Raw genomic sequence first — 26,437 nt, 5'->3', positions numbered from 1 at the left:
TCAAGTTATTATCCAGTTGCCTACTCAACTTCTCCACTTTGATTTCTAATAGAATTCTGAAACTCAGCATAAATAGATCTCCCGTTCTTGCCTCTCAAACTCACCCCATCTACAGTCTTGTCTATTTCAACTTGATCTTTCCAGGTGCTCAGGCTAGGGCCTTGGCATCTTCTTTGACTCCCCTCTTTTTACTCATATGCCACAGCTCATCTGTCAAGGTATTCTGTTTAGTCCAGCTGGAGTGGCTCAGTGGTTGAGTGTGGACCTATGAACCAGGAGGTCATGGTTCGATTCCCAGTCAGGGCACATGCCAGGGTTGCAGGCTTAGTCCCCAGTGTGTGTGTATGTGTGTGTGTGTGTGTGTGGTGGGGTGGGTTAAGGGCGTTAGGAAGGCAGCTGATCAATGATTCTCATTATGATGTTTCTATCTCTCTCCCTCTCCTTTCCTCTCTGAGATCGATAAAATTATATTTAAAAAAAGATATTCTGTTTGTTCTACCTTCAAAATAGATCTTGAATCTAGCCAGTTCTCACCATCATTAATACCACCTTCCTGGTCTCACCATCACCTGTGGTCTGGATTATATCGCCTCCTTAATGACCTTTCTATTTCTATCCTTGTGCCTCTGAACATTCTATCAATGTTCATTCTCAAAACAACAGAGTTATCTTTTCAAAGCATAAGTCAGATCATGCCACCGCTTTGAATAAAAACCCTTTAGTGGCTTCTCATTTTACTCAGAGTAAAAGCCAAAAATGTTTTAGCTCAAATGTTTCAGCTCCTGTTACCGCTCTGATTTTTCTCCCAGCATTCTTCGTCTTGCTCTCTCTGCTATAGCCACTGGCCTCCTGGCTGCAGTTGGAACACAAGTGGCAAGTTCTAGCTTCAGGGCCTTTGCATGGAGAGCTCTCCCCAGGCACTCTCATGCCCACCCTCCCACCTCTTCAAGTTTTTGCCGAAACATCTCAGCATTTCAAATATGATAGTCTATACTGACTATCATATTTGAAATTACAATGCAGCCCCCTCTCCCATTTAGACCCACCAATCTCTTTATTTTGCACTATTATTTTCTATAGAACTTATTACCTTCTAATACATCATGTAATTTACTTAGTTATGTTGTGTGGTTCTTTTTCACAAGAATGTGGGTAGGAATTTTTGGCCATTTTGTTCCCTAATATATATCAAATGTTTAGAAAAATGCCTGGAACATAACAAGTGTTTAATAAATATCACTGAATTAATAAATTAATTGAATTTTTTTCCCCAAAAAAATTTAGTCATCTCATAAACAATCCAATAACAACAAAAGTTATTTAGAGGGAAAACTATTTTCTTCTCAATTACGCAATATAATAATTAAAATTCATTTAAGTAATCTATTTTTATTCTGTTCAAATAATTTACCAGCAATTTATAAATTAATAGCAATTAATAAAAATAAAGGTTCAAACAAAGGTTATTCTGAAAACACTTCCCCCCTGACCTTTCTCCATGTTAAAAAAAAGTATAAAAATCATAACAGGTGATAAACAATTGCTTTTGCTCTAATATATATTTACAGAAATGCCATGAAGCTATGAATTAGGTTGGGAAATATATCTTGGTAGTTTTCAATCTACAAATAAAGTTCTGAGAACATATTTAATATTACTAAAAAGAAGCAATACAAAATGAAGCCTTAAACATAAAAAAACCCTCTGTAATAATATAGACAAACCTCTGGTCAAAATAATAAATCTAAGAACATTTTATTTAGTATAACTAGTTCTTAGAGGGTCTTTTGATCTAAACTATGTATTCTAGCTTTACATTTCTAGCTCAGTGTGTCTGCTAGTTATCAGGAGCCTACTTCCTGGTGAGCACAGCTAGGTTTTGGAGGAGGAAAATATCTTAGTCTTCCCACTGAGTTCACCTACCACCCTGGGTGACACCTCTTCTATATTCCACATTTCATTTGAGCATACTACAAAATAGAGTACTAAAATTCCCTGTTTCAGATTAACATTCCATTCTAAAATCCTTTTACTTGATTGTGTTCTTTATAATGGGGGAGTTAGGAGGATTCATGTTTTTATTAATTTCGGAATAATATATGCTGGAACTAAGGAAATGCCATTTGAAATTTGTATCAAAATAATTTAATTAACTTTTCTGTGACTAATAGAATCAACCCCCCAAACATTGTTTGTACTGTGAAGAAAGAGGGCCCAATCAATTTAAAATCAGTGCTTTTAAAGAGATGATATTTATCAGTGCCAGAAAAACAAACTCTCCAAGTTTGAATCTATTTTGTAAGGTTTTATACCTGACCTTGATTGATTCAAAGAGCCATCCCATTTCAGAAAAGAAGTTAATGGGTACACCAAATGCATATTCTATATAATAAAACCCTCATATGCAAATCTACCAAATGGTCACTATGACATGTACTGACCACCAGGGAGCAGATGCTCAACACAGGAGCTGCCCCCTGGTGGTCAGTGCGCTCCCACAGGGGAGCTCCGCTCAGCAGAAGCCAGGCTCATGGCTGGAGAGCGCAGCGGCAGTGGCAGGAGCCTCTCCCACCTCTGTGGCAGCACTAAGGATGTCCAACTGATGACTTAGGCCCACTCCCCATGGATGACATCAGTCGGACATCCCCCAAGGGCTCCTGGACTGCGAGAGGGCTCAGGCCGGGCTAAGGGACATCCCTCCACCCCCGAGTGTACGAATTTCGTGCACCAGGCCTTTAGTGTCTCATAAAGGGGGTTATTTAACAACTTCAAGCACTTGTACAGCATGATTCATGCAATTCTATTTCAAGAGGCTAGATCTCAATTTCTCCCATTGTTGTGGACAAGTCCTGCTTCTTGATATCCTAGTTAACTATAAACTTTTTTAAAAAAGTATTTTTAATTCCTTTTTAGAGAGAGAGGAAGGGAGAGGGAGAAACATCCATGGGAGAGCAGAACATGCATCGGTTGCCTTACACAACCAGGCATGTACCCTAACCAGGAATCAAACCAGCAACCTTTTGGTACATAGGACGACACCCAACCAACTGCGCTACACTGGCCAGGGCAACTATATACCTTTTAAACTCTCCCTTGGTGTTACATGTTGCTTTCCAGTCCTTACAGTGTCCTGGAATGGATAACTGCAATTTTGGCTATCTTTAGAGAGAAATTTAATTTAAAAAATATCTTAAAAATACTATGCAATCCAGTTTTACATATTTTACATAATTCTTCACCTCTTGTTTAAGAGTTTAAGAGTATACATTGAGTGTTCTTTCTGACATTGTGTCTGATGATTTTAAGACTTACTTTTCTAAGCAACCAAAACTAATTATAAATCCATCAGCACATATGAGTCAATGATATCTTCCCATGTACATTTTTCTGCTTTTGTTCATTGGGTCTGCCATTAAGTTTCCTAATTATTTTCAGTAGGTACTTAGAATCCTTTCTAATAGTGGCTAACCTATGTTATCCATCATCCTCAACAAATTATTTTGCCACTTTTTATTCACTTCACCTTTACACCACTAATGAATGCCCAGGAAATTGGTCCTCATACTCATGCCTGAGAGTATACCACTATTAACCTCTTTTTAATATGAGCACAGTTTATATCACCGCCCGATGCTGCTTTTAAAGGAGAAAGTGAAGTGGAGAGATGTCAATCAAAAGCATTCACTTGATGTTTATTATGTACCTACAAAGCGATGGAAATCAGGTTTCACAGCCTTGTTCTCTGAGAATTTAGGATGTAGTTTGGCAGAACAGCAGTAGTTCAATATTAAGACAATAAGCATTAATTGCTACATTGTAACTATGACTTTAAATAATACAGGATAATAGCTTATGATTGGGCAGAAAAAATAGACTCTCAGACACATTATCTTTAAAGATCTTACGGAAAACAAAAAGGAGGTCATCATCCCAGACCAAGGAAACAGCAAGTGCAAAAAGCACAGAGGCAGAGTTAAGGTCTATTGGAGGATGATAAAAAAAACAAAACAAAACACCAGGGACCCTCCTCATTGGCAACCATGAAATATCTATTAGAAAAGATAAGATGAAGTCATTGCATTCATTTGTTGTTGATATTTTTTATTCAACAAATACAGGGTGGGGCAAAAGTAGGTTTACAGTTGTAAGTATGCAAAATATAAGTTTACTCTTGTTTTGTTATTTATTAATTACTATATTATTTTCCATGCAAACAACTGTAAACCTACTTTTGCCCAAGCTTATTTACCCTGAGTTCCCATAGTGCTTTGTCAAGGTGTCCAGAGCAATACAGAAAAGAATTTGGCCGATTCTCTGCCTCAGAGAGCAGTATAGTGCTATGTGTGTGGAAGTACCTAAAATGCTATAATGGTAGTTTGGTATCATCAGATTGTAATAGTTTGAATGTCAGGCTTTTAAAATGTTTGGACTAAACTTGAAAAGACTAACATGACACTTAATTTATTTTTTATAAGGGATCTTACATTCTCCCTTTATGACTTTTCTCAGGTTTCTGTCTTTTTGTTGTTGCTTGCTACTTCCTGATTTTTATTATGCTTTAAATACTGTATTAGATACAAAATACTAGTAGATGTCTTCTTCTCTAGTCTGTCCTATGGACTTTTGCCAAATTTATTTTCCTAAAACACAGCTCTTTACTCAAGGGAGTCTTCTGCAAATATTTTTGACAGGACAGACTTTGAATGTATTGACTATGAGTTCTCCTCACACTTCAATTCCAGCTGATTTTATTTTCTATTATTCCCCTATATTCGGATTAAGATGATTTACCTGCTGTTTTCTTAGAGAGATTTCTTGTTCTATGTCTTTTCACATAAAATGTTTTCATGTGGGATGCACAACCCCTCCCAATTGCCATTTATGTAAATTCCTAGTTTCCTTTAGCCTCAGCTTACTGGCTGGCACCCCTCCATGCCTCAGCTGGCAATGATTTTCCTATTATCTGAATTTTGCATTCTTCACTATACAGTTTGCACTTGTAATTCCTTATATTGAAGTTGGTATTAAGTATCTTATCTCTGCATTAGGTAGCCTATTTTTTCCCAGCTCCCTAGAGTTAGCAGAGTAGAAGAGTGTGCAGAATACACTATCTATTCCCAGAAATAAGTATGTACAGAATAAGCCTATTGGATGAAAAAAAAACAGTCAATCAAGATGGATGCTAGAAGAATGTGTAATGAAGTTATCACATGAAAGTCCACTGGGTTGTTTGGTTGCCTAGCAGGCTGATGGGGCCAGTGTCCAGGTATTTGAGCAGGGAGATGAGAAATTGGAAAAATGTGGCAGTTTCCAGCAATGCTGTTAACTTCTGAACAACTCAGAATGTTAAGTATAGAGACAATTAAAACTTGAAAGAGTATGATGTTTGTCCTCTATTGCCTGAGCCAGATATAGAAGAGTAGCTGGGATATCTTAATAAGGTGAGAAAACCAAGCATTAAAGTTAAATTCATTTTTTTTGTGTGTATATGGTTTGATTTTGCTACTTCTCAGTGAAAAGTTAGCATTTGAGCAGAATAATCTGATTTATAATAATGTACCACTGATCTCTGTGTCTAAGTGGACTGTATAATGAACTCAGCAACTTCCTCTTCCTCTCCATATAAAGGTAATTTCTAGCATGATAAAGTAATTAATGTAGATTGGGATTTTTGAGAACTGATATAATCAAATTTTCTGCATGGAATTCATCCCAAGGCCAAACATTAAAATCATGACTCTAGTCATTCATAATAACCATATATAATTCCTTATTTCTGAGTAGAATGATACTCTCATTCTCTAACCTCCAAAATATCTGTCCTCAGCAGACTTATAACCAATATCTTTGCAAAAAACTGTATCTGCTTGGCTTTATTGCTTAAAATGTATTTCATCTAGATAAATTTAAACTCCAACTCTTCGCCAGCTGCATGACTTTGGGCAAATTTTGAAATCTCTCTAGGCTTCAGTTAACTCACAAGTAATGGGGATAATTAACAACACTTACTTCATGCAGGTTGGCGGAGGATTTGTAGGAAGGTTGCCTGGCAAAGTGACTAAATTGCAAGCAAAAAATTAATATTTTTTTCTTTCTTTACCCGCCACTCACATAAACAAGAAAATTCAAAAAGGCTGGTGAAATATTAAAGTTCTAGAAAAACTATGAATCTCTATTTCACTTTTTCTTTTAGAAAATATGAGATGTGTACAATCCAATTTTATGTTTTCTAAGATTCAAAGAAACAGTGTTTTCTGATTTATTCAATTGCACATAATTACTGAGAAAACCAGGTCTAGAATGATGTGTCTTCACCCCTATTATATATTGTTTCTAGAAACTAATTCTGTAGCCAAGACCAAGTCTTCACACGTGTTCTCAGTACATATTCTTTCATTCTCCCCTAGCTAGGAATAAAAAGATAAGCCAACTCTTTATATTCAAGAGATAATACCTTGAAGATAGTATTTTTTCTGAGGTTTCCAAAAAGCTTTTGGGCAGAGAAAAACAAGCAATTTTCATAGCTTACCTCAATTTTTCTTCATGAACTGAGTGTCCTTATGGAGGGTACACTTCTTGACTAAAAGAGTTGAATAATTCTGAATGCTAATAAGGCAATATATATTCATGGCTGTTGTTAATATTTTTTAAATGTTTGTAATTTAATTGAATTTTTTAACTGAAATTCCTGAGTGTCTTCATACTTTATTACATATAATATTTGGCCACAGTGTGCAGCAATGATAGTAGTGATTACCAAGTAACTACATGAGATAATTTTAAAGCAGCTTTTCCTATAGATATTTTAAAAAGTGGCACATGGGATAATTATTTTATAAATATCCATAATAGATGAATTTAAATAAACATATATTGGGTCATGTTACATAAAAATCATAAAAAATTTTTAAACATAACCTTAAGTGCCACCACTCAGGAAAACTTGTCAAAATAATAACTAAATATGAGGCATATCTTGGTTATAAAATTTAAATAGAAAAGTCCAAAATTGAAAAGATACTCCTTTATATCCTCTTTATCTCAAAATTCCTTATCCCCCCAAACAATAATTATTTTCACTTATACCTTTGGAGTTTATTTCAGAAAGAAGAGGATTTATTGATAAATATAATTCTTTTTTTACTTCATAAAAGATATATTGAATATATTCTTTCAATTCTAGTAGCAAACATGACCCATGCCCAGTTTGTCAACTTGATAGGTAAGATCAGAAAGTCAGTTAGCAATTTACCTGCAGTACCATTTATTACCCCGCACTAGGTTAAAATTAGTTACTACTTCTGGGAAATAAAGAAAAACTGCTACTAGTATGTTGTTCATTTTAAGGATTGAAGACCACTCACACTTAGTAGAAAAAAATGACTCCTCATAAGACTCTCTTTTTCCATTATAGTTAACACAATCTAAAATACACTATAACAACTTATTTTCATTCAAGCAAATTTTAAATGATTTTTTTCCAGGCGGAGGTAAAATGTCTCTCTCTTTGTTCCTTTCATGTCTGTTCCTGATATTCAACAGAGCTCTTGTGGAACTTACCATACTCTGTCCAGTGTAAGAGTATGCTCTATGCAAATTCAAAGAAGCAATGAATATTTCCAGCAACTCCACGTTTATGGTGTCGTGCTAAACAACTGTAGACTAAACATCAACCTCTGTTCCTAGGCTTTGATTGTGAACTTCTAGATGATTTCATACCATGTCTGTTTTCTTGATATTTATTGGTTGAATTCAACTAAATTGAAAGATTATAAGCAGTAATTATCAACTAATAATATTTCAAGGGAAAAAGTAAATAATAATCATCTGTCCTACCCATTCCCTCTATTCAATTATGTTTCATATGTATTTCACATTTCTTCTGTTTATCTTTTTTCTCCTTTCCCACTGTTTTTCTCTCTTCTGAAATCACACAACACTCACACAACACACACACACACACACACACACACAGACACACAGACACACACACACACAGAGTTTTAAATGTTTCAACTTCCCTTACCGGGTTGAAGATGCAGGCTCAGTAATTTGTCTTTGTACACGTGCATGCTTAATTAAATGTTCTTTTAAAGCAGTTTGAACTTCTGCTGGGATATCGGGGGAAGTGTGGCTGATTTTTATTGCAGGCTCAATAGCTTTCAGTGCTGGCTTTCCATTTTCTTTAAGCTCTTTCTTCTCTTCAGTCTCAAGCACTTCGTCAGGAGCACTCTCAGGGGCCTGCGGAAGAGCATTGGTGTTGCTGGTCACGGGTTTGCTCTTCCAGCAAGGCCAGCACAACTTCCAGAAGACAAAAAGAGAGACCACCAACAGGGCCAGGCCACAGAAGGTGACGACGACTGCTAACAAGCTGACCGAAATATCTGGGGAGAAATTACAATGTGAAGAAATATTAGTTCATTGATACGTACATAAAAGAGCAGAAGTGGCGAGGTGATTTTATATTATAACTACTAGTAACAGCTTCCTCATTTAGAATTTCAAAAATTTAATTTTAAGTCATCTTGGTAGGGAGAAGAAATTAGTAATTATGTCAGAAAATTCTCAAAGGAGATGTTTGAAACATTCCATCCCAGGGAAAGTTTTGGTTGTATACCAAAAAAGCATGATAGATGCATATTATTTCCAAGGACATGATAAGGGGTGCAAGAGTTTGCAAAATGAAGGTTGGCTACTTGCAACCTGCCATGAAGACATGAAGCTTAAGAAACTCAGAAACTGCATAAGCAGAAAAAGCTTCTCTTTCCTTCATCTTTTATTCAACCTTCTCTCTCTCTGAGCAGGAAATAACATTAAATATTTGTATAAACCACTTTATATAGTGTAAATGAGAATAACATATTACTAATAGAGAATGTGTGCACTATTAGCTGTATTTTCAAACTCTATAGTTTGATAACCTTGCATGCTCCTAATTTCCAAAGTCCAAAACTAGTTTAGGATTTGTTATCTAAGTCCCTTTACAATATTCTTATTGAAAAATATTTACAAATTAATACATACTTATTATGTAAAATGATTCAAAGAAACATAATAAAAACATTAATAAGATTGACTAAATAAATGGAAGAGAAGTGACACATCTCTTATGAAGAAGAATTACAAACAATTTATGTAGATATTTTGCCTTCAGGAAGGTGGAGCACATGCCCTTACTCAAGTGTGGATTGCACAGAGTAACTTCCTGCCAAAGAATACAGTATGGAAAGTGGTAAAAAAGGCGTAACTTTACAGTGGAGAAACCTCACCCAGGTGGTCAAGTTGAACATCAAGAGTGATAAATCATATCGATAGCATGTACACTTCATATGACATGATGGAAATGACACTTTACCTCTGTGGTCTTCCTGCCTTAAACCTGTAGCCTGAGTCCAATTATGAGAAAAACATAAGACAAATTGCAGTAGTAGAGCGTTCTACAAAATACCTGACTAGTACTCTTCAAAATTGTCAAGGTCATCAAAAATAAAATAAATAAAGTCTGAGAAACTGTCATAGCCAAGAGGAGACTAAGGAGACATGACAACTAAGTGCAATGTGATATCCTAGATGGAATCCTGGAATAAAAAAGGATATTAGGTAAACACTAAGGAAATTTGAATAAAGTATACACTTCAGTTAACAATGTTCCAATACTGGTTCATTAATTGCAATAAATGTACTACTCTAACATAAAATCATAATAAAAGAAAATTTGTATTATCTTTACAATTTTTTCTGTACATATAAAACCATTCTAAAAACTAAAGTCTATTTTAAAAAAGGAAATATCTCCCTACCTGCTTCCATTTTCATATTCCTAGGTAATCAATGCTAGCAATCTGGTGTTCTAGTGTTCTTCAAGTTCTGAAGACCAAATAGATTTCCTATGAAGGAAAATTGTTCTAGATTCAAATAACTTTGCAATTTATCTCACAAATTTAGTTTAGCCTTCGTGTCAAATATGAATCCAATTTCTTTCATTTGTTTTAAATAAAAACGTTATGAGTATGTAATAGGCTGAATTATGTCTGTTCCTCTACCCCAGGGGTCCTCAAACTGCGGCCCGCGGGCCACATGAGGCCCGCTGAAAACATTTATCCGGCCCGCTGGGTGTTTCTGCTGCCACCGCTGCTTGTCCTGCTTAGCAGCCCACTTGTCCTGGGGCTCTCAGTGCGCATGTGTGGAATGTGTGCTCCACTCTCAGACTCCCCTCCTTCTCTCTGTCTCTTGACTCCTCCTCTCAGTCTCCGGTGTGATCAGACGAGTCACAAGCTTGCCTGTGCAGAGCCTGCTGCTGCCTGAGGACCGAGGTAAGAACAAGTTAGGATTTATTTTTTTTTTGAAGTTAGGAGGTCTATTTTTTTTATTTTGCAGTTAGTAGGGCCTTTTTTTTTGAAGTTTTGTTTTTTTACTTCAAAATAAGATATGTGCAGTGTGCATAGGAATTTGTTCATAGTTTTTTTTAAACTATAGTCCGGCCCTCCAACGGTCTGAGGGACAGTGAACTGGCCCCCTGTTTAAAAAGTTTGAGGACCCCTGCTCTACCCCATCCAAATTCTTATGTTGAAGTCCTAACCCCCAGTTCCTCAGAATGTGGCTGCATTTGGAGATAGGGCCTTTAAATTAGTGATTAAGGCAAAATAAGGTCATATGGATGGACCCTAATCCAATATGACTGGTGTCTTTCTAAGAAGAGGAGATTGGGACAAAGACACTCACAGAGGGATGACCATGTGAAGACAAAGGGAGAAAGTGGTCCTCTGCAAGCAAAGACGAGAGACCTCAGAAGAAATCAACCCTTCCTGACACTTTTATCTCAGCCACTCAGTCTGTGGAACTTTGTTTTGGCAACCTTAGCAAATGAATATAGAACAAACCTAATTTCCTTTAACTGGCACTGTAAATCCAGGCGTTCTTTTCCTCCCCAGAAGCAACCCCTTATCTCAGTTGGGTGTGTATCTGTCCAGGCCAAGCACTAATAAACAAAAATACCTCTTGAAAAACATAAAGACACAGAATTGTTTAATATATTCTTTACATAAATGGTTTACTCCATATTTACTTTTTACATAAATGGTTTACTCCATATTACTCTCCAATTTGCTTTATTTTTTTTATTCAGCAACACTTGCGGTCTAAGTTCATGTCACATAGCACTCCATAATATTTCATCATAATGGATATTTAGTTTATGCCCAGCTATTACAACACAGCTATAATTAGTATCTTTGTACCCTCTTCCATGTGCATATTTGGGGATGTTTCTCTAAGGTTAATATCTAGAAATAGAATTGTAGAGTCACAGGTTATGCACATATTTAGTTTTACTAGATATTTCCAAATTGTGACCCCAGAGTGGCTGTAACAAAAACATCATATGAGTTTGTCCGTTCCTATAATCTCAGAGAAATATTGTTGTACTTTAATTTTCACTGATCTGACGGGAGAAATGATACCTTGTTTTAATTTACATTTTCCTGATTAGTAAGATCAATGGTTCTGTTTAAACTCCCAATTTGTAGCTAATGAAAATCCATCCAGAAATTAAAATAATTCCAAGTTTTTACTGCTACTTAATTATAAGGATAAAAATTAATTTGATATGTTGTGATACAGAGACATTAATATTTTCCTTACTTTCCAGTTGATTATCAATAATTGAATATATTTCCCATTTATGTTCCCTTGGTGAGGAATATGTGATCATATTTTATATTTTGTACTTCACTTTATTTTTACTTTTGATTTTCATCAGCACCATACTTGTGGGAAAGACAAAAAGTATAAAATGAATGTGCTTTCTGAATATTAACTGTGGTTTTAAAATGGAAGAATAAATATGATAGTTATGGCTTCCTAATCTTCATGTATTTACAGCTCCATTTACATTGTATTTTATGAATATTTTAACCCAATTAACTTCTCCAACAGGCTAACTTCTACCCAGTTAGAGCCAAATGCCAAGATACAAGAAAACTGTGGGACAATGTGAGGTAGGGAAAGGGAGGGGAGTAGTTTTCAGTCGATAATGGAACACTCCTCCTTTCTTACTAATGGGGGTCAGACATTAGAGATCTTTTATTACTCCACCCACAAGGATTTTATGAAATTCTTTTATGCCCTTGTTCCTTAGTGATGAGCTTTGGCATTCATAAGTTTGTTCTCATCTTAGAGAAAAGCCCTGTGGAAATCTCTGACTCCAGTTCCATCTTGCCTATTGCTGACAATTTTCTTTCTAAAATCAATATCTAGTTTTATCGTTTGGGGGAGCCATAAAACATTTCAAACAAGTCACTTTTGAAAGTGAAAGGCTGTGCTATCAATAATTCCAGGGTAGCATGAAGAAAAACCAAGTTATGTCCTGGCAACTGAGTTATATACTCACTGTCTCAGCTCTCTTAGCCTAACATCCTTCAAGGTCACCCCTTAGCCAAAATTCGCATGGCATTCCATAGCATCTTTGTGATTTGACTCCTGGCTATTGACCCAGCTTCATTCTTCTGCCACTCTCCTACCTATACTTCTTACTCTGACTACACCATTACTCTCTCATGAATTTGTTCAGGCTGTTTCATGTAGCTCCACTATATTTTCTCCTATTTGGCTGCCTGGAAAATTTCTATTCATTCTTCAATAATGAGATACAATAATGCCTCTTGCCTGAAGCTCTCTCTGCTTCTCCTATTCCTACAGGCTTTTAAAGCACACCCACCACGCTGACACTAGTATTATAATAATTGATTGGCCTATAAATCTTTAACCCACACTCTTAGAACATATGTTTCAAAATTATTATTATTTTCTTTTGGATATTACAAAGGTAATATGGTACACATTATCCAGGATAACATCTAGTAATTAAACATATTAATATATCTATAATGAACTACATGAATTAGTTAACACTGAGTGGGATGATTGAAGACTGTAAGTAGTTAATGCCAATTCAGATGAGGTGTTAATACCAAATTGTCATAATTTACGAAATAATGTTCAGTTTTCAGGATTTGAGGTTTCAAATTGTGGATAAGGGATTATGGATCTGTATTTATTTTGCTTTTCTAAATGTTCCCATACTACCAATACACTCACTCCCCTATCCTTCAGAACAAAATCCAAATTTATTCACTTTTTTATTTCTAGTGTCTGGTATATATCACAAAGTCAAAAATGTTTACGGAGCTACTGAGTATATATTTTGGGAGTTGTTTAAAAAGACAATAAAATGTCTGTGGAGTTCAAGGTGGCTACTGACCTAAAGTTGACTGATTTGGAGGGAATATGCAGAAACCCTTCTACTAGGAAGACAGTATAACAGCTTGTACTGTGGAACAATTTAGACATGGATTCAAATGTCAGCTCCACCATTGCGTGATTTGGGGCAAGCTGCTTAGGTTTTAAGCACCTCAGTAAAGTAGGAATATTTATTTCATAGAAATGTTGTGAGATTTAAATAAGAAAATGTATATAAAATATTTAAGTAATTCACATAATATATATGAAAATGGGTTGCTATTATTATCAATTATCTTTTTTTTAAACCAAGAGTAAGTACTGAGGAGAAAAGAAGCAAAGACATGGACTGGGTATAAATTGAATGGTGGGTCACAATTTAGAAAGGAGAGGAGAGACTCATCTTATGATGATATCTGGTACTGAAGAGTGAATTTTTAATAATGGAGACCAATATTTCTAAGTAAATGTTAATGTTTAGGAAGCTAATAAATAACATTCTATTTTCCTACTTATTTGTGCAGAGCACAGCTGGGGGACAGACACAGTATTCAAGCTGGTAGCAATTAAAATACTTGGGAATATCACCTTAGGTCTATTAGAAAGTGGACTTGCTAATATATCACCTTAAATTAATTAAACTTACCCATACAGGCACAGGCCTGGCTAGACAACGATAGGTGTTCCCCATCAGGACTCAATCCTGTAAAATTCACTACATGGAGGAGCAGAGAATATTTGTTTCCTGAGCATACACCTCAAAGGAAGAGTAACAGCTAAGTCATATCTCAGAGATGGGAGTGGGATAAGGTCCCATAAATATTCCCATCTTGGATCTCCTTCTATCCAGAAATACAATGCAAGGGGAAAAGGTATTTCCCCTCAATAGCAACAAGTGAAAGAAGGTAGATTAAATACAATTTTATTTTGAAAAATAAAACAGACTATAAAAATAAGCTGCTTGCATTTTATATAATTTTACATTGCTTGCAATTATGACAAATCATTAAAAATATTTTAAAAATCTGTTTAATACTTAGATCTTTATGACATGATTTTTTAAACAAAATCTGTTCAACAAAATAAAAAATAACCTATCAAAAGATTATGGGAGGATTTATAAAGTCATCAAAATGTTTTAATGACTCTTTTGTGATTGTGATTCAACAGTTAACCATGACATAAAGAATATTATGACTTTGGATTTAGTGCAGTGAAAAACAAGTAGCCCTAGTAACATTTTTAAGTCAATTACTGAAATGGTCTGGTATACATTTCAGAAATAATGCTCTGGCTAAGGAGAAGAGTGCAAGCCAGAGTAGAAGAGGAGAAACTAGGTAACAGAATTACAATAGTCATCCACATAAAAGATTATCGCGGCTCCAAATGAGGGTTTCTCAAATGGGGGAAAAGATCAGATTCCGGAGATAATTGGGAAGTCAAAGCTGTAGTGAAAGAGTGTGGACTGAAGGACAAGAATGCAACACTTTAGGAGACAAACAGGATGATGATGTAAGGAAGACCATGACTTCAGCTTTGGCCTTACTGAGTTTCCAGTACCTGTGGTCATGCCAGTAGAAATTCTGAGCAAACTGCAACTCAAGATAAAATTGAAGGACTTACTTAAATAGTGGAATCTGAATCCAAGAAAGAGAAGATAAACTCCTCCACAAAATCCTGGTTACACCAATATTTAAGAAATACAACTTTAAGGAACAAAAAGCCTGCATGAATAAAGGTTGGTAAAGAGTAAGGTATAAAAAGAATCAGATCAATGTGTTTTCATAAGTTTGGAGGAGAATTTGAGGGTTAAGTAACCATTAAATTTAACAACTAGGTGTTTAATGAATTCAATGATGCTAGTGAAACAAAGGTTGTGTTAACTAGATTAATGTGGTTCAATGAGACTAATGAAACAAAGGTTAATGGAGCGAGGATGTGAATTCTATGAGTAGATAATCCCTTCAGGAAACCAGATTTAGGAAAAGAGGAGAGTTAGAGCAACAACTAGAGTAGAATGTGGCGTTGATGAAGGTACTTTTAGTAGGATGTGTAATACTTAAGTATGTTTTAAAACTTATGGGAAGGAACGAGTAGACAGAGATAGAAAGTTAAGCAGAGTGAATAATTAATAATGAAGTCCCATAACACATGAAAATGGATGGGGCCTGACTCAAAGGTAAAATGATTGGATCACTTCTTCCTTCGTAAGCAAAGGAGGGTGGTTCTGGAATGAGGTAAGTTTGTATGTCTTTGGTAGGAAGTCAAGAAAATTCTTGTTTGTATTTTCTCTCCCAAGTGGAAGTTAGGGTTAACTGCCAGTTATTTGGGAATCGTTTGGAATATTTAAGTAGAGTGGGAAAGTTCGAAATAGAAACATAGAGAACAAAAGAAAACTCAATAGAAAAAAATAGGATTTTTGGTCAAAATTGAAGCTTCTTTTTAATTTTATACTAATAGAGTGATACTAGTCTGCCTGGTTTTAAAATCACCTAATTATTCAGTTGCTTTGGTGTAGGGATAGAGAGACAGATGAATTTGTCCACGAATGAGGTCCCTCCCTATCCAGGAGACTGTGATGAACCTCAAAGGAGAAAGTGATTGCAATGATGAAGGATGCCTCATAAGTGTGATGCCATATTTTATTGATAGGGAATTCACAGAGAAGTAGAAAGGTGAACGTTTTGAAGTTTCTACATGAGAAAGATGAAATCATAGGAGCTTTTGGTTGTAGGCGGAGGTAGGCGGAGGTACCTGAATTTATAATTCTAAGATAGTATTTTTTCAGCATAATAGCAAGGGTTTGGGCATGATCATAAAGAAAAGAGATAAGGTGGAGAAGAGAAAAGGTGCCACCAGGGAGTCCGGGGTGATAAGTATGAATGGCTTGCTTTTTCCATATGGACTATGAAGTTGCTCATTGCAGTGGGCCAACTTGATGAGCAGGACTTGCTGGCTAAAATTTTTAATGTCTTTGTATAATTAAAAAGAATCCACTATATAACATTCATCCTATTATATCTTGGTAAGACTAAGAGTTAATGAAATTTAAAAAAAAATTAGAGTAGGCTCTAAGATAATTAAATTTAAAATTGCTCAAATTCTGGTTTGCTTACATACACATATATAACCATTGCTCTACCACTTTCTGTCTGACTGTATATCTCTGACTCATTTTTTTTTTCTGTAGGAATCATACTCTGTTATCACATCTTGGTATCTTGAAATAAAGTGACACAGTTCTGAAAAACTGAGAAAACAGAGTAAGCCTAAAAATGCCAATTTCTCAGAAACCTTTACTAAACTCTGTTTAACCAGATCATAACATCTACATGGTCCTATTCACTATGGATTGTGAAAACTGTTAACTCTAATTACCTACTCCCCATGCAGATGGCTATTATAGCACAGAAAAGCATAGACCAACTGGCATGCTCTGAATTCCCAATTACCACTGCTTTAGTTGATACTCTTATCTGCACTTTCTGTATCATATGTTTCCAAATTTTTAAATGCTAGTACATTTTCAAAATGTACAAAAATGTATTTCTCATAATTAATCAAATTCTAATTTAGTTCAGGGATATTCCTAGCCTTTTGATTTTTATGGTGGTTTCCCATTGTTGCCTGACCACAGACCACATTTATGGCATCATTCTGTCAAGAAAGAGGGGGAATAAAACTTAAAGTAAAACTCCTGTTCAAAAAAGCTGAAGTGAGGTGGCTCAGGGAAGTTGAGGCAAGCTGCTGCTAAGATGAAAATTTGGAATTACTTATGGTAATACTATTGTAATAGGGCATACTTCTGATTTCTATAACAAGGGACAAAATTAATAGTGGTTTAAACAAGACAGAAGTTTCTCGCTCAGGTAACTAACTGTCCTGGCCTAAGCAGGCCAGGGCAGTACATTAGCTTCAAGGTGTCTGGAATCCTGGTTTCTTCTGCATTTTTGCTTTGCTATGCAAAGGGTTTTGCCTTTTCCTTAAAGTCCAAGATGGCAAGACACCATGTCCACATTCCAGCAGCTGAGTGGAGGAAGAATAACAAGGGACAAGGGATGATGAGTGACTGTCCTTTCATTTTAAGGGCACAGTCTGGAAGAAGTGCACATCACTGCTGCTAACATTCCAAGGAACAGAACTTAGTCATATGGCTGCACAAACTACAAGCAAGGCTGAGAAAAGTTGTCCTTTTTAAGTTTTTTTTTTTAAATTTAATTCTGCCATATGCCACTTAAAAAGAAAGGATTCCAACCCATGAAACGGAAGGGGAAAGTGAATATTGGGAAACAATTCGCAGTCTCTTCCTCATCTACAAATTCAATACGTAATCATTCAATGTACTTAACCTTGCAGCAATGCCACTTACAGTTTCCACTTGAATAGTATTGACTTTTGCCTTTGTTTTGAATTTCAGTAAATGATTAAAAAAAACTTTATATCATACTAGATGCCCGATGCACGAAATTTGTGCAAGGGGCTCGGCACTCGCATCCGCAGCAGCTGCCTCAGCCTTCGCAGCTCCGGCTTCATCAGAAGGTCATCCAGAAGGTTGTCTGGAAGGTCATTCAGACCAGTCTAATTAGCATATTACGCTTTTATTATTATAGATTTGATTATAAAATCAATATTTTTAAATATTTTCTCTTCCTGAAATCAGAGTGAATATCAGTATCCATCGCTTGTTACAATCACTAATAGCCAGGAAGTAATGGTGCCATAGCTTTCTCTATGTATACACCACAGGAAAAGCATCATTACTGAAGGCCACTGAATGAATATCACTGGCTGGGAAGAAAACATTGGAGAGAACAGTGAAGCATATCTTTGACCCTTTAAGCCAAACTTTCGTTGATATTAGGTGGGAAAATAGTGTGTGTCAGCTGAGTTTGGCAACATTGCCTACAATCCACATAACTGTACAGCTAGCTTAGGAGCACAACAAAAATAGCCTTTGTGTTTTTGTAAATTATTTTAAGAAAAAGCATCAATAACTTTCTTGACAGCACTCTTGATGGCATACAGTCTAATAATGAGTGGATTAACAAAGGCATCTTTCTGAATCAAAAAAGCATTCAGAAAGATTAGACTCAGAACTTTAAAGTTACTTTAACCCATTTGATTGTTTTATTTTTCTGGTACCATGTAAAAATAATGGTGCATCTCATAATCAATAACATCTTAGATTCAATAAAAATTAGATTAGGCTCTAAAACAGCGGTTCTCAACCTGTGGGTTGCCAACCTGTGGGTCGCCAACCTGTGGGTCGCGACCCTTTGGGGATCGAACGACCCTTTCACAGGGGTCACCTAAGATCATTGGAAAACACATATATAATTACATATTGTTTTTTGTGATTAATCACTATGCTTTAATTATGTTCAATTTGTAACAATGAAAATACATCCTGCATATCAGATATTTACATTACCATTCATAACAGTAGCGAAATTACAGTTATGAAGTAGCAACGAAAATAATTTTATGGTTGTGGATCACCACAACATGAGGAACTGTATTAAAGGGTCTCGGCATTAGGAAGGTTGAGAACCACTGCTCTAAGATAATATGACATCCCAATATGGTATTCAAATATCCAAATTTATAACAAAAGTCTTTATATATGCTCATTTCTGAGTAAATGATTTATAACCCGTGATTGTATATTAATTACATATTTAAATTAACGTGTACAACTATGCACAGCATTCAATTAATGGTATCAGTACATTTTACTATCTGGAACAATGGCTTTCACATAGTAAGTGCACAATAAATAGTTGTTGAATAAAAGTACAAGACTAAAACCACTTTGTGTATACATTAACAACTCATACAGAAACATATTAGGAATGATAGTAAGCTTTTTAATATTGTTATATCAATTATTCCTTAAATCTATGACTTCTGAAACAGAACTATGGGGATAATGAAGGCTGAAGAGAATACAATAGTCCTTGCTGTTCATTTAAAATAATCCTGCCCTATGAACAAACTGACATTTACAAGATTTAAAAAATTGACTGTAATTGTTCTCTATTTAATGATGAAATGTTAGACAGTAGATTATAACACACTTCAGGATGTACCTGAATGAAATAAATAGTTATTAATATCAGTCGCCTCCCCATCCCGTCCCAACCACCCCAAGATGATTCTACTTTTTTAGCTCTGAGGCCAACACAGCACAATTCCAATTATATGTGGTGTTTTGTTTTCTAATAGTCTACATAAGTCATGTTAATGTAAGCTCTCACAGCTTCAGTGGCCACTTAGGATATTTAATGTTATGAGGAAAAGAAAAACTAATGTATGAGATAATAACAAGCAGCTATCTCTTCAGTTAGGGATTTTGTTTCTAAACTTGGCCAGTGCTGTGTATTCCACCAACAGAACAAATTGGTATTGTACAAATTAGATAAAGTAAAATAATTTATTGATCTTTAATAAGACTCCCTATCAGGAGGTCTAGTTTTCTTTGACACATTCATACCAATCATACTTTGGAATCTTTAAATAGATAACTCTCAGCTCTTTTGTAATATTCTGTCTTCAATGTTCATAATACTGAATTTTAATAATAATATGAGCTGTTAATTACTTAGCTAAAATATGGTGGGAAAATAAACCAATGCAATTTTAATGTATTGTTTTTCTAATTAAAAACGCCTTAGCCGGTTTGGCTTAGCAGATAGAGCATTGGCTTATGGACTGAAGGGTCCCAGGTTCCATTCCAATCAAGGGCACATGCCCAGGTTGTGGGCTTAATCCTCAGTGGGGGCGTGCAAGAGGCAGCCAATCAATAATTCTCTCACATCATTGATGTTTCTATCTCTCTCTCTCCCTCTCTCTTCCTCTCTGAAATCAATAAAAATATATTTTAAAAAATTTTAAAAAAATTAACTGGTAATTTAATATCTGCTTTCATTATATGGGATTTTTTATGAACATATAAAAGGAGTTATGTTTATATCAGTTCAAAGTTGTGTATTGAAACACACTAAAACCTTTTACAAGATTTTACTGTTGAAATAAAACAATTAAATTTGGAAGAAATGAGTAAACAGTTGTTATACTTAAGTGCATATGCATGCATATATTCAAGTAAAAAATGAACATTGTATCTTATATTTGGATGACAGCAAATCTAATAAAAAAGTTTAGGGTTTGGGTCATAACTGTACACTAAGAAATCTTATTGATACCTTATGGTATACCACTAATTACAGCCAACAGTATAGTAATAGTTAAGAGTCTATCTTTGCAAACATTTGTTCCAGTGCTCTTTAGCACCATGAATGCCCCTAGGATCTCTTCTTATTCCTACTTTTTGTTGAACCTAGGATCTTAGGAGCCCTGGGTTCCTAGTTCCATCATTAACTAGTTGTGATTTGTGGGGAAATTGCCAACTTTTCTTGCATTAGTTTTCACAACTGCAAAACAATGTTTTCTAGTTCTAACTGGAATGACTAACAGCAGTTTGAATAATGATATATTATTTTCAGGCTCATTTCTACTTAAGGAAACATGCTTTCCTTTTACTACTATACATGGATATATTAAACAGACATATACACTTTAGTAGAACTTCAATAAACTCATACATTTATTATACAACACAAATATAGTGACGGTGTCCATTGCTTTTTCATGAGGATGTTGCTCATTACATTTTAGCTTCTAAATACCTCAAGTACTTTAATTCCTGTTATTCCAGAAAGTAAATATTTTAATGCTTATCTACATAGGATACTGCATTAGAAATTGGAGGCACAAACATACTATATACAATTTCTTTATAAAAGTGATTTGGAGATTATTAAATACCACCCATAATTTTATAAATAAGAAAGTTGAGGCTTCTAGAGAACAAGTTCATTGATTCAACTATTCATTCTTTCATTCATTGAGATTCTATTAGGAGCCACGGATTTTTCTAGGCACTAAGGACAAAACAGTAAACAAACAATTGCCCTCAAAGAGTTATATTCTATTGACTTAATGCGCACATCATTAGTAGATTAAAATGTAAATCAGGAAGAACACAATTACATTTCCAAGAATAGATCATTTTAATTGGCATTGGAAATTTTATTAAATATTTATGATGTTTGTTTTCTGCCAGAGTTTTATTCAACAAATGAATGCAGATATACCCCCAAAATAACATTATTTTTTGCCACGAAACAAAATTACAATAATGATTAGGCTTTAAAGAAAATGTGATTTGAATAAAATGGGTAGCTATATACTTTGTACATAAAATCAATCTTGTAAGAATCAGATGTCAGAGACTTACTGCTTAAATAAAGAGAACTTACGGATCTTAATTTGTTTCAAGAGAAAATATCCTGCTAATACTGCAAAAATATTGATGTTTTAGAATTAAGAAAATTAGATGCTTGCTGGGACCTGTTTAGCCTTTGAAGGGAGTTGTCCATTTATCTTTAGAGAAAATTAGATAAAGCACAACATGTATTGATGAGCAAGCAAAAATGAGACCAGAAATAGTAGAACCAGGTCATTCATCAGTGGAGTGACAATGGAGAGGAAGGACAAAATCCTCTTATACATCTTCTTCAAATGGTCCATACTTCTGAATTCATTGTGGTTTACTTGCTTTTTTCCAAATCTACAAGTCACAAGGAAAAATTTCCACTGTTTCTAAATTGTAATTCTTTATACACTGATTAGAATGTGTAAAACTCAGTAGTTTAATGATATAAAAATTATAAATAAATTAACTGAGTAATCATTGCTTTATGTCTGTAGAGAAAAACTTATGAAGTCCCCTTACTCATTTTAAACTCTTTTGTTAAAATTTAAATTCCTTAATCACAAAGGAAAATCATGATGTAACTTTTAAAATTTCACGTAGCCATCTCTTTTCTTAATAATTAACTTCAATGAAATTCTTTGCCATTTGCCTACTCAGCACTACATCTAAACTTTTATTTTAAAATTTTAGTTTCAAATTAAAAGTGAAAAAATGCAAAATTAAATCATTGATGTATTAAATGTTTATTTCAACTATTTATATTAAGCCAGATCTATACAATTGTGATATGACTACGTTTAAGTGGGTTTGGTTAGCTATAATTTATAAGGTCTGCCTTGCAAACAACCTAGTTTTCTAAAACTTTAAAAGCATTTGGACATGGAGCAGTAATAAAGACTGACTGGAAATGAACCCAAATCCAGCTCAGAAAATATTACATCTATTTAGTCACAGTATATCTAAAAAATAATATTTGAGTCCAATATATTGTTTTGTATTTTTTCCTAAGTGTTTTAGTATTAAATCATATTGTGCATTATGATGATTTAGTGGGTGACATATCTTTTTTATATATATACTAGAGGCCTGATGCACAAAATTTGTGCAAGAGCAGGCCTTCCTTCCCCCTTCTGCCGGCACTGGTTTCCCTCTGGCACCCAGGACCCGGGCTTCCCTCACAGCCCCAGCTTTGTCCAGAAGGTGGTCTGGAAGGTCGTCCAGAAGGTTATCTGGACAGTCATTCCACTGTTCGGCCGTCCGGTCTAATTAGCATATTGCACTTTTATTATTATAGATATGTATTGATTTCAGAGAGGAAGGGCAAGGGAGAGAGAGATAGAAACATCAATGATGAGAGAGAATCATTGATTGGCTGCCTCCTGCACGCCCCCTACTGGGGGTGGAACCTGCAACCTGGGCATGTGTCCTTGGCTGAAATCTAACTCAGGACCCTTCAGTCCACAGGCCAACGCTCTATCCACTGAGCCAAACCAGCTAAGGCAAACATATCTCTTTAAGGGGAGGGGAAAATCAGTGGTAAAAAGACTGTGAAAATCTGATTTTCTAAAAATCACACATAATGAACTTTCTAGTGTACTAGTGATGTTGACATCAGTGATGTCTTTAACAAACTATTCCAAAAGAGTGAATTAACTAGTGTTGGCAGCTGCAGGAAGTCTAAGTCTTTACAAATTTTACTAAAATATGGAATCGGTCAACTTAATTGGTAGACCCTCAGTATCAATCACTGCTACTGTTGTTACAGTGAAAGGGATGGTGAAACTTGCTCTTTATTGGCATTTTAAAAGCCAGTAGGATAATGTCTTATTTAAATATGTAATTCATGACTTCTTTAATGCAGATTGAGTTTAATTGGGATTACCTCAATTTCTCTCCCTCCACCCCATGTGAAGGCATCTAAAAATACACACAATCTGGATGCCTGCAATTGTCACTGCAACCTTAGAGTAACTGACACCATCTGGGCAGTGCTGCTTAACATTCAAAGTAAATAACCACTGTACCATTCAATGTCAACGTCCTCCTACCAGTAGTACTGTGCTTCTAATTAGGTGAACAGTGAGTAGAAGGATCACCTACTGAAAGTGTTATTTGGGGACCTATGATAAAGGGCACAGGTGCATAAGTTATAAGAAAATCCACTTTAAAACACGTGAGGCTAAGTGGATTAATACAATTAAAGATTTGGTAAATAATCCTAGAATTCACTTATAGATACCTCTTGATATTAGGAGTTTATTTGCCAATTAAAACATTTTACTTCTGTTGCCTAGATTTACAAATGGAAAGTGTAATGAAATCTGGTGCATCTTTGTATCTCATACACATCCTAGTAGAGTGTCTTCTTTAGTGACAGCCACTCAATATATATTCATATGTCAAATTAAATACCACACTTGAATAGCATATATTTTCCGGTAAGGGGAAAAATGTCCATGTATTTGTTTTAGACTAACCTCCCCTTTTTGTTCCCAAGGGAGAGTCCAAAGGCATTAGGATGACAACTACTTCTTGTAGTGCTTGGACTAAGCTCAGAACCCCTTCTTCAATTCATATACAGCACTGTGTTTTACCTTAGGCTAAGGGAGCTATGCATTTACAAAGTTTTAGAAGCTAGAACCATTTGGTTTCCAGCCCTCACAAATTTTCCACATTATCAGCCAGTCCGAGACCCAGGAAAACACTACTTGGTGAATGATCACAAAGGGGGAAGGAAGGGAAGAAAGTAGTATTTTTCTGCACAGCATCAACTGTTAAATGACCTTCCCCAAAACGGGTCTTTAGACGGGTCATTTCTTCCACTGTACACCCTTTTCTGAGTCTAATCGTTAGCATGTGAATCCCTAAAGACATTTCAGAAGAGCTTATCCAGTATCACCACAGAGAACGTTATAGTCACACGTTCCCCATGCTTAGCAACCATACAAATGACACGCATATATGTGATGTTCACCCAGTCGCTTTCCTCTAACAGTTGAGTTTCATACATTCCTAGGAATTTAACACCTACTGAACAAATGGAAAAGACTTCTGTTGTGTTTACTATGGATTCATAAAAGGTCTAAGTTTCCAGCACGTGGGCAGCAGCAATAATGGATCATGCTGCTCCGGGGTCCAAGGAGCAACATCTCCTCAGGTTCTGCGAAGTGCACACGGAAGCCTCTCTAGGTTTCTCTTAACTGTGATCAGAGAATTCAAAACCCCGCAGATATTCCATTTAAATCACGGTAGGCAAAAGGTAAACCAAATCTATTCCCACCGGCATCCCCTCTCCCTCTGTTTTGGTGGTGGTGGGGGTGGGGGTGGGGTGTGCATCCTTCTGGCCTCCTTCCCAGCAAGCAAGGCCCCCTGCAGTCGCGCTCCTCCTAGAGCTTAGAGGTCCAGCTCTTACTTGTTGCCCTGGCTACCTGCAATGCACAAAGCCCCCCTGGGAGGCTAAAGGGACAGGGAAGCAAAGGGGAAGAAACAAGACCCTCCAGGAGGGATGGAAACCTTTCAGCGCTATGCCCCAAATCCCATAGCCAGTGTTTATCTCCCAAAGCAACAAGTGACTCTCTCGGGGGACCCTGGATAACACGCGAACCACAAACCCGGAGTCCATCTCTCCCACTTGAAAAGCACAACAGGCTGACCCCATCATTGCGCAGGTGGTTAAGACCCTTGCCCCAAAGCGTGACCAAAACAGAGGTTCTGAGAAGGTCCCTCCCTCCGTCCCTCCCTCTTGAGAGAAGTCTGCCACCTGTGAATTCTTCCCATCTCCAGACCTCTGATGGCCAATGTCCTCCTTCATCCCACCCCATTTATTTCCAAGTTTCCTAAAGGGGTAGGAAGATGCCTGTATGTTGGGGTGTGTATGAGAGCGTGTGCGAGGAAAGGATTTACAACCTTTTTCCCTCTCTTGCACTCACTCTGTATGTGTCCTGATGGGCGATCAATAATCCCTGCTGCTTTGCCAACGTTGACATGAAGCCCTGGAAAATCATATATATATGAAAGGGCTTTGGAAACTATCAAGTGCTCAACAGGTTGCAGCTTCGAGTTACCCTTTCCAAGATCCTCTCTGCCTTCCGAGGCCAAGGCAGCCCCTGGTGCAAGGCAAATCTCTGCCTCCAAGCACGGACGCCAGGCCCCTTCCCCACGCCCGCGCCACGGGGCCAGGTCCGGCAGCCCGAGTCCCCCACGCGAGCGGTCCCTGCGCCGCAGCCCGCGCCAGCCGCTCCGCTCCCGGAGGGAGGCGCGGGGCGTGGGAGTGCGCGGCGAAGGGGCGCAGAAGCCGGGGAGCCAGACGGCGGTCCAGGAGCGGACCGGAGAAGTGGAAGGAGCCAGGCGGGTGGAGATGGGGAGACAACACAGGAAAAGCCCACAGTCCAAGTAGCCAGCTGCCGAGTAGGAGGAAGGAGCAAGGTAGGAAGGCGCTGCGCCCTAAAGCTGCCGCCAGCGCGGCGCGGGAGGCACGAAACTGGGAGCCCCGAGGGGAGCGCGAGGACGCGAGCGGGGCCCTCCCCTCCCCGGTTACCTGTGCTGCCTCCGCCCTGGCTGCCTCGGTCAGGGGAGGAGAAGCCCGAGCACTTCTCCCCAGCCATCTGGCCCGCGAAACACAGCTGCCTGACGATGTGCAGCGCCTTCTGGCACAGGCTGCTACCTCCGTCCTCCTTGTGGAAACTCATCGTGCGGCTTCTTTTGCCTCAGTTGGCTGCCCTCCCCTGGCCTTGACCTCTCGGCTGGCCCCTCTGGCGTCCTAAGCCATAGCCCGCCCGCGGGGACTTGGACCGGAGCGCGCGCGGCTGAGAGGCGGCAACTCTTAGGAGCCGCAAGTTGGCCCCATGGCGGGAGCGGAGGGCGCGGGAGCAGGCGGAGAGGCTGGGCGGGAGCCCACGCGAGGCGGCTGCAGCGAGGGGTGCG

The 26,437-nt window shown here is 37.0% G+C and overlaps 1 protein-coding gene across 1 annotated transcript in view; it reads right to left on the bottom strand.

Moving 5' to 3' along the window:
- Positions 1-26,202, bottom strand: part of SYT10 (synaptotagmin 10) — a 70,884-nt gene extending 44,682 nt beyond the window's left edge. Inside the window, 2 exon segments of the mRNA XM_006086739.3 lie at positions 8,027-8,384; positions 26,052-26,202. Of these exon segments, the coding sequence (XP_006086801.1) occupies positions 8,027-8,384; positions 26,052-26,202 (509 nt within the window).
- Between the last annotated feature and the right edge of the window lie 235 nt (positions 26,203-26,437).

The sequence above is a fragment of the Myotis lucifugus genome, unplaced genomic scaffold (genome assembly GCF_000147115.1).
Source record: "Myotis lucifugus unplaced genomic scaffold, Myoluc2.0 scaffold_30, whole genome shotgun sequence".
In the NCBI taxonomy this organism is placed as follows: Eukaryota; Metazoa; Chordata; class Mammalia; order Chiroptera; family Vespertilionidae; genus Myotis; species Myotis lucifugus.
This window is presented reverse-complemented; position numbering and strand designations above follow the sequence as displayed.